Source organism: Belonocnema kinseyi, chromosome 7 (assembly GCF_010883055.1).
Source record: "Belonocnema kinseyi isolate 2016_QV_RU_SX_M_011 chromosome 7, B_treatae_v1, whole genome shotgun sequence".
Taxonomy (NCBI): Eukaryota; Metazoa; Arthropoda; class Insecta; order Hymenoptera; family Cynipidae; genus Belonocnema; species Belonocnema kinseyi.
This window is the reverse complement of record NC_046663.1, coordinates 94,631,109-94,645,987: the sequence shown is the minus strand read 5'-3', so window position 1 is coordinate 94,645,987 and position 14,879 is coordinate 94,631,109. Positions and strand designations below refer to the sequence as shown.

The following is a 14,879-nucleotide window of genomic DNA, read 5'->3' as shown; positions in this document are numbered from 1 at the left end:
CTCCAAGAGATTTAGTCTATCTTTTCAATACACCGCAGCACAGGTAACCTCAAAGCGAGCTTGCTAACGGCTATAGGTTGCTCGACCGCGTAAATCGAAACGGGCTTGCGCAGCCGAATATAGTAAACACGGATATGAATTTTAGTATACAGAAACTATAAAAGTCATATACGTAAAAGAAACTCACTGCACACTTAATAAATTTAGTATACGTAAGTATACTAAAATTACAAAATGCAATGAATTTAGTAAGCATATACGAAATTTAGTATACCCATGTATACTAAAATTGCAAATATTTCTTACAGTGTAGTCTGATCGCTTGTCTCGAGCAGACAACTTTTTTTTGTGGGCCTGTGTTATTATTTAAATTATTTAAATGATTTTAAAGCATTTGTGACTTACTTGAGTTGTTCGATTAAAGGCCCTGATATCCCTATTTCTATTTTACTGTATTGCGTATTCAGTTTAACTAATTAATGATTTTTTTGGTTTCTAAAACCGGCATAATTCTACCTAGATATCCAGGAAAGGGTAGGCACAGGACTTAGGATCGTACCTAGATTTAAAAGGAGGGTGGGAATAGGAGGAATGAAATGACAATCTATTCTTAGAATGTTCTGATGAAGCTTCAATTTTCAATATATCACAATTATTGTGATGCTTGAATGAAATTATAATTTATTTTTATTTACATTAGAAACATAATAATATGGTATTTATGTTCGGCAAACAGTAATTCATAATGTGTAAAAAATAATGATAAAATAATAAAGGTGGCAAATGAAATGATTTTTATGTCCGATCGGCAAGGGATTATCGATTCTTATCCATTGATAAATTCGGCGTGCAGAATAAATCAAATTTTTTTAAAGAAAGCTTTTCGATCATCAGGGATGGTTTTTGGAATATTGTTTGATATTTTCGGACAACCAAGAAATAATTCAATCTCTTGCTATATTTTTTTATATGCCTAATTAGTGGTTTTGGTTTTAGGGTGTTTTTAAATGTTGGGGGATTAGTTTAAATAATCAATTTTACCAGAAAGATAATTATGCTCGTAACTTCAAATTTGAATAACTCTGCAAATATTTTTGTTTTAAATGAACCATCTATCAACATAGTCCAGAAGATGTAAAGTAACAATTTTTTTGTTACTAAAAGCAATATGAGCTTGGTTCTGTGCCAGATTACTGCAATACAATTTTTGTATCATGAGGAATTAGTTCATAATTTGTCAAATTTTCGAAATAAGATAAAAGTGAAAGAGCTGCAGATACATATAAAGTCTATGATGTTAAGTGAACTAATATTATATATAGGTACTATGAAATGTGGTGTACTGTGTTAAATTAAATCTATTTTGAGCTCTCTGAAAATATATCTGTAATATATAAACAAGGACTGATTTTCGTATTGTATTCATTACGAAAAAATGTTAAATTATACTTTGGTCGGAAATATAAAATGAAAAATGATGAGAGTCATAGAACAGATATACAAATGTGAAAGAACCAAAGAAGTATAATATAATATTCGTCTAATTTTCATGAGATTGGTAGTAGACAGATTTTCAGTGATTATATTTTATAATCTGCATTCAAAGAATTTTATTTCAAAACAGCTAATAATGAAACCGTTGATGTCAAAAATATTATTTCAATATCGTGCTTATCATGCTCGATTATCTAATTGCATTTTACAGAAATTTCCTGTCCTTTACGGATTAATTTATTATGATTTACTAATAATTATAATTAAAGTTTTTATATCAACTCTGTAATTGATCAATATATTTTTTAGAGTTGTCATTCAACTGAAAAATTTTAAAATAGCCCTGAATTGTTTTTTTCTTTTTTGTATAAAAATGTTTAATGGATAAAAAACATGTTTTCAAATCAGGAAAAGGCAGGAAATTTATTTTTGAGATTCAAGAGGCCACCCTGCATTTTTTTGAACGAAATATATCTATATTCTTAAAAAGAAATATTTCTACGTTTTAGAAGCTTTCTTAAACACTTCACTCAGCCTATTTATTTGTTGTATCAATCTTACATTATTTAATAAAGTGTTCAGCAAATTAAATTATTAGAAATTTCGTAATGTACGCAGATAATATTTTTCCCCTTAAGCTCCTAATATAATTTAATTCGTATTCTAATGCAAGCTATCTTAAATGTATATCATAATAAGTATAGAAATCTCTTCCGAATTAAGTAACTTGTAAATAATGTTATCTTGTTAATAAGTATTATATTGTCAACTATTTAATATGGCTAGTCAGTTTATAGATTGTACTTTTTTAAATGCTCTTCGGGTTTTAACTCATTATTTTAAGTAGGTTTACATTAATTCATTTCCGTTTATTGTACACTGGAAAAAAATTGTTCTTGAATCAAGTAAATCGCAGGTACGAATGGGGACGATAGAATATGAGTTTGTTCCAAATAAATACTTGCTACCGTATGCTTGGAACAAGCGTACATTTTCTTAATCTAAGAAAATGTATTCTTAGATAGAATATCGCATTTTATTATTCTAATACTTTATTGTGTTACTTCATATAGAGATGTATTCAAATGTAGAACATAGTTCACTTCCAAGAAATCATTTCTGATACACTTCAAGAATATATTTTCTTAATACATATAAGAATATCGGATCGGATCAATAGAATGAGCCTCAACTGAATACGATTTCTCTATGAAAAAAATATTATTTTCGAAATAATTGTTATATAATCTTCATTTTTTAAATTATTAAAACACGTAATTCTAGCACAACACTGTTACTTACAAATATAATCGCACGTTTAATCTCTTTGAAAAATGGAACTCCACGAGGATTCGAACTCTACCTAAACTTGTGTCCTAACCGATCGCTCTACCGACTTCGCTATCGATGCACTTGGATCTCGGTGACAAAATCTCGAGTAAGAATTTCAAGGCAGTGTCGTACGAAGTCGTATGGTGAGCCTCAACCATCTTCAAACTAAATGTTGTGGAACTCAACGTTTCTTTTAAGAAAACATCTTTCTGATGATACTGGAAATTTTTCGAGAGGCTTTAATATACCATTTTTTATTTATAAAAATTTTAGAATTGAATTTTACTTATTTCAAAAAAGGCTCCATACCTTTTTTCTTAATATATTTAAAAATGTTATAAAATGTCTTAAAGTAATAAACAATAAACAAAAATTCTCCATAAAATGCGTAGTTTTCAATTTATCCAACTCTTTTATTGTATATAATACTCTCTTACTCAATTTTTAATGAAAAATAAAATTTCTTAAACAATAATATAAAATATGTGAAAAAGCGAAGTAAGTTTCACTTGTTTGACCCAAATTTGACCCAAAGGTAATGAATAATAAAGAAAAGTTGCATGTACAAAAATTCTTTAATAACATCAATGACAAAAAATAATGTTCTGCTATACGAAAATTTACATAAACCACAAAGTTTTTAAATTATCGAATGTTTTGATCATACATTGTTTACTAAGATTTGAATATGGGATTTCTTTCCTAAAACAACAATTTAAAATATGCAAAACAAAATTGAACTTCACTTATTTTACAAAGGGCTCAATACTTTTTTCTTTAAAAATGTAATCCGCTTAAAAACGATCTAAAGCTTATAAAAAATTAATAACTTTTGAGTTGAAAAACGCTTTAATAACTTCAGTGATAAATAAATATTTTCAGATTTTCAAAAACCTCTGTAAAACGCACAGTTTTTGATTTATTTAATTCTTTTATAGTACTTTTTAATTCAGTTTTTAATTTAAAATAACAATTCCAAACAAAAATAATTTAAAATGTGTAAAAAGAATTGATCGCTAGTTTAAGTATTACCCATTTAAAAAAGTTCTCAATATTTTATTTTTATTTCAAGTATAAAATACTTCGAAATCAGAAGAAAAAAGAATTCTGTTAAGAAACGTTTGGTACAAGAACTTGCAAGTTAAAAGTGATAGGGTCTCACGGTGGTCGTATGGAAAATATTTATTTGCTTCCTCCTTGCATTGTCAATTCTTTTATTTGAAAAAATTTTAATTGTCAATTTTTCAATTATTCTTTCATAAAATGAAATGCATGCTTAATAAACTTTTTAAAAATGTTATTGAATTCCTTTTCCTTAAATATTTTGCTTTATAAACGCATAACATTTTTTTAAATTATCAAGAAAATGTAATAATTGTATTTTTAAGCATTTTTTAAAGCTTACAACTTTTTTTATGCTGTCATATATTTATTTTTTATTATTTACAAAAATTTTTCACGGTTAAAAAAATTCGAAATGATTTAATTTTAAGTAGATTAATACATACAAATAATCAGCGAAAAAAATTATAGGCGCAGTACATTTATAACCTTTTAATAATTTTAGGAATGAAATTGCTTTTGAGTCTTGCATAATTATTTCAAAATTAATAATAGTTTTTCTAAATCTATTTGAAAATTTTAAATTCTTACCCACAAAAACTTAACGACGCAATAAACTTATAATTTTTTAAATAGTTTTATGAGTGATTTGATTTGTGTGTCAGCGTAAAGTTTGTAGTTTATCAAAGTTGCAAATTCCTATCTAAATTTGCATAAAGAAAATTGATTATGTGCACCAATGTTTTGAATTTTATAATTATTATTGAATTTCAAAATAATTTTTAGCGGCGAAGAGAACCAACTTCATATCATGTCAACTTAATAAGATACTTTTGCAGTAAGAAGTAAATTAATTTAGACCAATATATTAATTTTCATAATATGTGTGCGATGTCTATTGTATCAAGTCTACAGTTTTTATATTGAAAAGACTGATGTGATTCTCTTTTGATGACATAGGTATCTTCAAAGTAAATCTGACATTCGTTTCAAAGAAATAATTATTTGAAGGAAAATATTCAAGCATTATTTTAAGAGAAATTATTTCTTCACTGAAAACATTCAGTTTCACGTCTCAAGAACATGAACATTGTTTCAATACAAATAGTAGTCAAAATAAGTATATGAATTCACTTGGATCAAGAATATTGTTAGAGATTTAGTTACTTATCATGAGAATATAATATTCTTAATTCAATATTTTATTAAAATTCACGCAAATAAGTATAATGAAACAAATTAACTCAATAGTTTTTTGCTTGGAATAAATATATTCTTGATTCAAATAGTTGTCCTGATTCTATTATTTTCTTGATTCAAGAAAATCGGTCCCTTGTAAAAAGGAAATACTTGCTTCTTTTAAGTAAAATCAGCCAAGTAAATTAGCCTACTTGATTCAATGCCAATTTTTTTTCAGTATATAAGCGGAAGAATTTATTGTAAATAATTGTTACAAATATATTTATGAACTGAAAAATGTAAATACATTGTATATATAGCAATAAATCTTGTCTAGTTTGTGTAACTGTTGCTATTTTCATATTTTATGATATTATTGAAATCCTCTGTGTCATTTTAAACAGTTTTTGTTCGTATAAAACAAAATCCATATTCTAAAAACTTGAATTGTAGAATATAGAATATTTTAATTTTTAATTTTATGTTTGTATTCTAAACATATTCGTCTACATTTTTTCTATTAAAGAATTACATTATAGTGTAAATAAACTGAAAAAATGTTAACATAACATTTTATATTAAAACTCTAGAAGGACTAACAATGGGTGAGAAAGTGATCAACCTTACGCAAGTTTGTGTCCTTGCCAACACAAATCTACTTCGTAACAATCAGTCTTAAGGAAGTGCGTCGATATTTGTAATGAAAATTTTAATCATTGAAACAACAACAGATTATAGGTTTTGCAACTGCAGAATTTGTTGTCTGTCGAGAGGAGGACATTGGAAGTGCCGAAGATTTCGTGGACCAACCATGCCTTCTTGTCTTCTTGCACATTCGCTCATCCATATTGCAACACAAGCCACTTCTTCCGCCAATAAACGAGGTCCTATGCCTGGAAAATATAATTTATAATATTGAATATTAATTTTTTAATTCTTACGTTTGTAAAATCAGAATATTTCTTATTTGAGGTTTCCCAACTTTGACGCTTTTAGCTGTTAAAAGAACTGAAAGGTGAAAGATAATAAAATTGTAAACATCCTAATTTCCCATGAAAATTTTTTATTTACCTGGTATATTTTGATGATACTTAAACAGAGCTGGGTCATTTATTTTCATTTTAACTTTCTCTCCACGCGACTCAATCATCCGTCGATCATTTGTGTTTTGAGATTCAGTACCACTTTCTTGAGAGCTTTTGTCCCTAAAATTTTCAGCTTTTACAGAATTTTCGTTGCTAAGCTCGTTTAAATTGTTATTTTGATGGTCTTCAATTTTTGAAGATTCAATTCTTTCAGTTTCTGAATTTTCGGCTTTCGATAAATGCTCTTCACTTTGTCTTCCAGATGTGTCAATTTTCTCTAATGCTTCCGTCTTTTTTTCCTTGTCACCTGCATAAACCACAAATAAAAAATTGATCGTTTAATTCCTGTACTCTAATATTAATTTAAGATAAATTGTGGAAAGATAGTAATACTTGCATCGAAAATTTACTTTTTAATTTGAAAAACAATTTACTTTTTGTAAATGACTCATCATCTTCCTGCGAAATAGATTCCAGCTCCAGATTAACGTCAGTTTCAGTATCTTGGCTCGTTAGAGATACGCTACTGTCTTTGGGTTTGTTATTATTTTCTGTACAATCGTTACTTGTTGGGCATAAATTACCTTGCTCTGATTCGTCAAAAATAGTACATGTCAAAGGATCTTCATCAGGTTCTCTTTTAGTTCCATCACATCGAAGTCCTGCCAGAAATCTACAATTTGAAAAATCAATTTATAACGCTCAATTATTATAATAGGAAAAACACCAAGTACGTATAATTCTTCTTAAAGACAAATTTTGAACAATTTTATTATTATTATTATTATTATTATTATTATTATGAATGGAAGATACAAACCCATATAATTCCATGAATAATGAAACAGGAATCATTGCAGAGCCGCCGTCTGGTTCATGTGTGAACAATTCACAAATCATAACCATCGTTTCGAAAATACTGGAAGCCAAAAGACCAACAGCAATAGCCAAAAATTTTTTCACCTGACACTTGCGTCGAAATTTTCCGATCATCATTATCAAATTTAAATCCTTGCGATCAAGGCATAAACAATCCCATCTACGGAGAAGGGTTTCCACTGGCACAACTTTATTATAATCTGAGAAATATGGGTCTTAATTAATTATATTCGGATACAAAATGTATTTAAGTCTAGAAACTAAATTCATCTACGTTAAATTTAAGACCTTCTAAATTTTAAAAATTATCCTGAATTTTGCTCTATTTAAACGATTTCCACGCTATAAAAACTACAAATAATTTGTTTTTCATAAAAAAAAAATAATGACGTGATTCCATTAATTTGAACTTTTTAACTTCATTTCGATGAATGATACTAAATTAATTTTTTCGTAAATAAACAATTTCCATTTAAATTATTCCGCCCTGTCAACTTTAAAATGTTTCTTACTAATAAAAAAAAATCCAGTTTTCAACTAATTGAGGAGAAAACGAACAAAACGTGATAAATCTATTTTTTGTAACAAAAAATGTGTTACGCGTACTTTTCGTATATCTATTATTATTCAGCATTGATTCAAGAAATTTATCTTATTAAAATCTCGCTTCGAAAATGTTGTAATATTCAAAATATTTAAATTAAAATTTGTTTATTTTGTACTAGTGACTGGATTTGTCATGTTATGTTCGCTTACTCCTCAATTATAAGTTTAGATACAGCATTTTGAACGTTTTTTTAAATCCTTCAATTTTGAAGGTTTACAAGTTTAAGATTCAAATCGTGTACATAGGAAATTTTTGTATTTATAATAGAACAGTTTTAAATGCATGATTCTAGAAAGATTTAGTTTTCTGGAATTAAAATTAAAAATTGTACAATTTTGAACGTATGACTTGGAAAAATTGTAGTTTTTAGGTCCTACTTTTAAGTTGTTTATTTTTTTAAATTATTCAATTTTATTTTGCAAACTTAAATTACATATTATTAAAGGCTTCTAATTTGGTGATGTACAATTCTCAGATCTTGAAATTCAAAATTATTTAATTTTTGAAGCTTTATTTTTTAAATGTTGAATTTAAAATATTGAAAATTGAAAAATGTTACGTCTTGAATACTGAAATATTTCAAATATCAAAGCTTCAAAGTGAAAGTTTTTTAATTTTATCGATTTGCAAAAGATTTAGAGAAAGAGGCACATTTTAAGTGAAGGTTATTTGATGATTGCCTAATTTTTCAGGCTTGGAATTATAATTCATTTGATAGTTTAAAGCTAGTTTCATTTGCTATTTTGTTTGGAATACATCAAATAAACATTTTGTTGGCTTGAAAAAATAAAGAACAGCATTAAATTTAAAACAATTTAAATTAAAGAATTAAACACAATTATCAATTGCATGAGCTTTGGAATTAAAATATACTTTCTAACGTAAAATTCAAGTCTTCAAATTTAATAAATTTCAAAAAGGAAGATTTTTAGTTTGAGGATACATATTTCTAATCTGTACTATTTTTTAAATTTAAAATCCTTCTTGGGTGATTATGACAATTAAAACTTGCACATTTGTTTTTAAATTCGAAGAAGTTTTCCAATATTATATTTTCATTTTTTTTTCTAATATCCTTATTTTTTCAGATTCAAAACTGTTTAAGGTAGTCGGGCTATTGGATCGATTAGATGAAAAATAATTAAAATCAGTTTTTTTCGGAGAAATGTGTCCTCTTTCACGTAATGCCTTTTTAGGGACCCTTTCCAGGTTAAAATTTGAATAGTCACTGTTCAAAGTCGTGTCAAAAAACATCACAGTAATACAAGAATCTGAATTTCAGTAGGAAAAGGCGGTTGACTTTCAGATGTAACCAAACGGATCATTCGCCAGTTGAAAGTCAACTGGTGATGGTAACATGACTTTAAGTAACGCGCTCGGTTGAAAGTCAACTGATTTATGTACGAAAAATGTACTTTATAGGTTAATTTAAGACATAAAGATAGTTAACTTTCCGTCAACGCGTGCGTTTGAAATGATACTTATAGGTTAATTTAAGTCAGCTGATTGTTGAAGTTCATAACATTTATGCGCTATCGTTCAGTTATTCGGAACATGAAATTAATATATAATTAAAAATTGAATAATTTGAGGAATTACATTTTCTTTAATGTGAGCATTGAATAAATTATTCATTTTGCCTAATAAATCAAGTTGTTTTATCCTCTAAGTCGATGAGATTAGTAGAAGGAAAAAAGAACTTAATAACACTAAACAAGGCACGTATATCAATTTCAAGCTACCAGGTACAGAACGTGAATCTTCAATCCTTTTTCATATATTTTTTGTCACATGTGTACGTTTATTCGATTTATAATCAAAATCCGTTACAGATCTGAGTGAATATATCAAAATAGGAAACGTTGACGAAACAACTACCATGAGCTCAATGTTAATCGATACTACCCAGCGCTATCGACGCCATATTGTATACTATCAGCTGCTCTCTTGGCTTCTCTTCTAAAATCGCCGAAATCCGTTTAAGTGTTAGCGCTTCACCGCATCTCATTTCGCGCACGCTTTTCTTCCAGCACAAATTGAATTTCAGAGCACGCGAATGAAAATCATCCCAAACTCGACATACCTGTCAGTTAATTATCATATTACACGTATATCAGATATGAGACACTGAATTCAAGTTCCATTTCTGGTTGAAATTAAGTGACTTACTTAATTTAATGCAAAAATGATATTCATCTACACTTAAAATTCATCATCTTATATTACTGTGATGAGATCTAATGGAGAGACCTTTCGCGGGCTCCAAAATGGTTAATTTTGGCTTTTAAAATACGTTGAATATTGTTTGGAAAACTTTTTTTTTTAGGCAGAAAATATGATGCAAAATTTGAATTACTGCTTATTTATACTTGCTTCCAGGGTATTTGAGATTAATTTCAGCAAAATGTTGCCTAGAATACAAAATCTAGCTAGAATCGAGTCAAATCAACATTTAAATCTACATTTTATTATTCTTGTAGATGGAAGTCAAAATTTCAATCAATGACTGGTCAGTTTATTGAAATTATGTCTGAAAGATCCTCAGTACATATATGGTAGACGTTTCGACTGTACGTCGATAATCCTCATCAGTATAAAATACTTCTTTCTACGAAATTTTGCACCTGTATGTTAAATTTAATAAAATAGTCTGCTGGACGGCATGTGATAAGTGTGTGTTTTTCAATGTCAACAATAATCTCAATATGTGCAAAATTTCGTAGAAAGAAGTATTTTATACTGATGAGGACTGTCGACGTACAGTCGAAACGTCTACCATATATGTACGGAGAATCTCTCAGACATAATTTCAATAAACTGACCAGTAATTGACTGGAATTTTGACTTCATCTACAAGAATATTATTACACCCTGGTCAATAACTTAACATCTTATATATCTACATTTTATTATTATTTAAAAAAATTTCAGAAAAAAATAATGGACATAGCTTTGACTAGCTTTCCCAGTAGCCCTACTTCTCTAAATCTTAAATTAAAAAAAAAGTTACTTAATTGATTTCTTTCCAGATGTAAATACTACCTCCTAATTGTCGTAGAAGAACTTTCAAGAATCCTAAGGTTAAACCGGAAACGGTGCTTGGTGGTGGATATTCCAATCTAACTTTTGCTGGTGGTTCATCACCCTCCGCTAAAGCTCGGAAATATGCACTGGACCATTTAAGAAGATCATAAGGTTGCGTTCTAATCGCTGCTTTGCAAAACTGTTTCAGGATCATCGGCAGCCTCGGCGGAACGTTGATTTGTTGACTGCAATAATTCGATTGTTCCACCAGTGGCATGTTTTTCTCGACTGTACGTGAGTATTATGTCTTTATTTATCACAGTTATTTTTGTTGTCAAAACAAAACATAAATTTGTACAGCAAATTTGTTATATTATCTATCACGAGTAACAATAACAGGTGCTAAAATGCGAGAACTTGCGACAGAGTGCGTTTTCTTAGATATGTTGTCATTCTTTTAAGTTCTCTGTTGCCATGGAAACCATATCGATGAGGACCGATTACGTGTTCTGCTCAATTTTTTTATGGAAATATGAACATTCATATAATAAATATTTAATTATTCATAAAACTATTGAAAATATTTCCATTAAAAATTTCATTAGATGTTATCAAAAAAACGTAATGTTTGCAGGGGGGGTCACCTCGAGCGTTATGCTAATGTTAAAGTTACATATTACATACTATAGAAAAAGCGCATAGTATATGATAATGTTGAATTAAACATTTTTATTCTTATTCAGGAAATTGGTTTAAATTCTAAAAAAGTATCTGGATATATTTTTTTTATTAGGAAATTTTTTTAATTGGTTAATTTCCACTTAAAATAAAATGTGCTTTAAATTTGTTAAATAATTCAAATGTAATTTTTTTAATTTCGTATTAATGAGGAAATCATATCTTATCTATGATAATCATTAGTGAATTAAAACCATTAATATTATAACAATGGAATAGATAACAAAATTCCAGTTGATTTGTGCCAGTTAATTGAGATTTTTATAATGATTTACTATACGAACTGTCTACCGTTACGGAATTTTTTGTAAGACTAATGTCTTATACAGCTTGTTCATGGCTAACGTTACGGAAAAATCCGTAATACTAGTCTGTGCCTTTATTATACAACGAATGTAGAGATTAGTAAACTGAACATTTATTTCCTCCAGGAAAATAAGGTAGTCTGTATTTGAAAAACTTTATGCCTATTTATTTATAATATAAAAGGCAAAAAACAGGCGCGATTATTACTTAGTCTGCCTCACGCAATTTTTACATTGAAATACAAGGTTAATGTCGGTACAAAATTATTGTATTTCATAGTATCAAGTATCTGAAATAAAGCAAGAAAAATATGTTTTAAGTAACATATAATATTTTTGTGCAATATATATATAGTAGGCTGGTCTAAAAAAAATTTTTCGAGCTACAGGGCAAGACGCCCCCCCCCCCAGTTTACATTTCCGGAGTAAAAAAATCCGTAATTTTTTTGTCTCGAAATTCTACTTCAAAGTCCCATTTAATTAACGTGGGGAAATTTGAACTTTTCGAAAAATTGAACTTATGTTCCAAGGTTTTATCGAAATGTACCAAAAATTGTAGGGATTGAAAAGGAGTCTCTAAGGAATATAATCATACTGATAACTTTTAGTTCCAACCCACCCGCACCCTTCTCGCAGCCCCCTAAATATAACCCAAAAATAAAAAAAATAAAATTTTACGCATTATTGTTACTTTCTAAAAATTCCTGTCGTTTTTTTCATATAAATAATTACGGATGGACAATTTGAATATTTCCTATGACTTTTAAACAATTTTTTATCGTTTAAACAAATGTACATTATTTAAACCATTATTTATTCCCAAAAAAATGTAAAAAATAATCGTATTTTCTTATTGAAATGTAACAAATTTGGCATTCTTCGGAGTAGTAAAATTCTCTAAAAACACTATGTAATTATTTAAACAATTATTTATTGTATATTTTCAAAATTTCTAAAAATTGACGCTACTTTTTGTTGAATAATTACATCATTTTGATACATTTTTTCTGATTTTTAACATATTTCTATTTGTTTCAACAATTTTGATTCCTCAATCAGTTATTTTTCGATAACCAAAAAAATTAAATAAAATAGAACACATACAATTATTTTTTTGACTGTATGGTGTATAAAAAGAATATATGTACCTTTTTTTCAATTTCTTAAACAAGTATAATTAGTTTGAACAATTATTCATACAAAAATATATAAAACAATAATTAATTGTCTAAACAAAAACATAAAGCTAATAGCAGAATTTACTACTCCTCGAAATCATGAAATATTATGTTTTTTGTTATTAAACCATTAGGCCATTTCCATTTCGGGGTAGGCGTGACTCACTCGGTGGGGAAAGGAGTAATGTGGGGAATGGATAGAGAATTTTTAGATTGATGCAAAATTCTCGTGTTATTTCTGTAAATAACACGTTCGTTCCGGAACACTGCTCCGACCCAGGTTGCCGATCAATCTCTCTAGCAATCACCCCAAGTGAAGATCCTCACAAAGTCGTCATGTAAGGTTCCCCACTTGGGTCCATTAGTGGCCAAGGTCTTTTGTTTCAGGCGTCATTCACTCTACTGGCACTCTTTTTATTAACAATTTGCCGCCATGCTTTCCTGTCCTGGCATACTTCTCGAGCTTCTTTTATGTCCATGCAGACTCTCGTGTTTCTGTGACTTCTGGTGTCTCTTCTAACTAGGGTCTCATGACTCAGAAAATATGATTTTAAAAGTATTTTTGGAAAAGTAATTATTTAAACCAATTATATCTGTTTAAGAAATTAAAAAATGGTAAATTTATTCTTTCTATACATTATAGATTCAGAAACATAATTGTATGTGTTCTATTTTATTTCATTTTTTCAGTAATCGGAAAAAACTGCTTGCGCATATATAGAATGTTTAAAGAAATAGAAATTTATTAAACAATAAAGGAAATGTATCAAAATTGTGTAATTATTCAACAAAACATAGCATAGGATATTAAGGGCATGTGATACTTAAAAAATTGTCGATTTTATCAGTTTTAGGTTCCCCCAGCTTTTTTCTAGAATAATAAATATTTTGTCTTAAAAATTTGGGAAATGATAGCGAACATGCTAAACGACGTCCCCGCACACTTTTTTTTTTAGATTAATTCAAAAAAGTTTTAATCTAGCAAAATTTGATTAATTTGCATGCGCTAAGGAAATAGTATCGATTTTTTCAGTGTTAGATTCCCCTGGCTTTTTTTCTAAGATAAGAAATATTTTGCCTTCAAAATCTGGGAAATGATAGCGAACATGCTAGCGGACGTCCTCACACACTTTTTTTGTGTTCTTTTATCAAACAATTTTTGATATTGCTAACAACGTGCGTGTATATTTCGAGGTTATGTGTGTTACAATTCACCCGTGCGTTACTTCCAAACTACACAATATTTTTGGCCGAAAACTATGGACTTGCAAATTAATCTCCCGGAACTAACCTTGTTTGCAGGCAATCAAAAAAGTTTATTTCATAAATAATTTCCAGATTATCGGAAAGGCAGAGATGAAAAACAACGTAACCTCTAAATGCTGCGTATGCGTACAATTTTTATATAGCACAATAAATTTTTTTTGTTATTATCCCTCAAAAAAGAGTCCGGGGACTTTCGTTATGATATTTTATAGCATCTCCGAATTCAGTTTTTAAAAAATTTCATTTTTGTGGAATTTTGAAAATAGATAATAAATAATTGTTTAAATAATTATATAATGTTTTTATAAAAATTTACTACTCCAAATAATGACAAATAATTACGTTTCAATCAGAAAATACAATTCTTTTTTACATTTTTTGGGAATAAATAATTGTTTAAAGAATTTACATTTGTTTAAACAATTTAAATTTGTTTAAAGAGTTATATTTCTGAGACACTCCTCTTAAATCCCTAAAAAGTTTAGCACGTATTGATGAAACCCTGAAACATGACTTAAATTTTTCGAAAAGTTAAAATTTCTCCATGTTAATTAAATGGGATTTTGAAGTGTCCGGTGGTGTTTTTTAAATGCCAATTTAATAATCTATTATTTTTCAAATGTTTTAAATATTCTTTGGAATCTAATTATTTCATATCAATAATAGAAATTTTGACGAAAAACACTAACATAACATAAGAAAATATTGTTCGATTTGTTCATTTTATATA

At 28.3% G+C, this 14,879-nt stretch overlaps 2 protein-coding genes across 3 annotated transcripts in view; one reads left to right on the top strand and one right to left on the bottom strand.

Annotated features, from left to right (window-relative positions):
• Window positions 1-6,000, top strand: part of LOC117176791 (N-acetylglucosamine-1-phosphotransferase subunits alpha/beta) — a 118,074-nt gene extending 112,074 nt beyond the window's left edge. The window contains exon 8 of the mRNA XM_033367095.1: window positions 5,658-6,000. The gene's annotated coding sequence lies outside the window, so the exon portion shown is untranslated. The remainder of the gene's footprint in view (window positions 1-5,657) is intronic.
• On the bottom strand, window positions 5,587-11,077 carry LOC117176794 (ropporin-1-like protein). Of its 2 annotated transcripts, none has more exons than XM_033367102.1 (5): window positions 10,681-11,077; window positions 6,973-7,231; window positions 6,563-6,825; window positions 6,139-6,459; window positions 5,587-5,960 (listed from the first exon to the last, which is right to left on the bottom strand). In XM_033367102.1, exons 1-5 carry the CDS (start codon window positions 10,937-10,939, stop codon window positions 5,800-5,802), a joined length of 1,263 nt encoding a protein of 420 aa, XP_033222993.1. In that variant the 5' UTR covers window positions 10,940-11,077; the 3' UTR covers window positions 5,587-5,799. The 2 variants fall into 2 exon arrangements, with proteins under 2 accessions (XP_033222993.1, XP_033222994.1); XM_033367103.1 differs by having other exon boundaries at window positions 6,587-6,825.
• Window positions 11,078-14,879: the final 3,802 nt, after the last annotated feature.

Excerpts from the sequence above, each read along its gene's own strand:
- LOC117176794 (XM_033367102.1), bottom strand. The coding sequence starts at position 10,939 with ATGCCACTGGTGGAACAATCGAATTATTGCAGTCAACAAATCAACGTT. Across the intron at positions 6,826-6,972 it reads TTATTCATGGAATTATATGG|ATTTCTGGCAGGACTTCGAT; the intron begins GTTTGTATCTTC and ends TTCAAATTGTAG. Across the intron at positions 6,460-6,562 it reads ATTGTTTTTCAAATTAAAAA|GTGACAAGGAAAAAAAGACG; the intron begins GTAAATTTTCGA and ends TGGTTTATGCAG.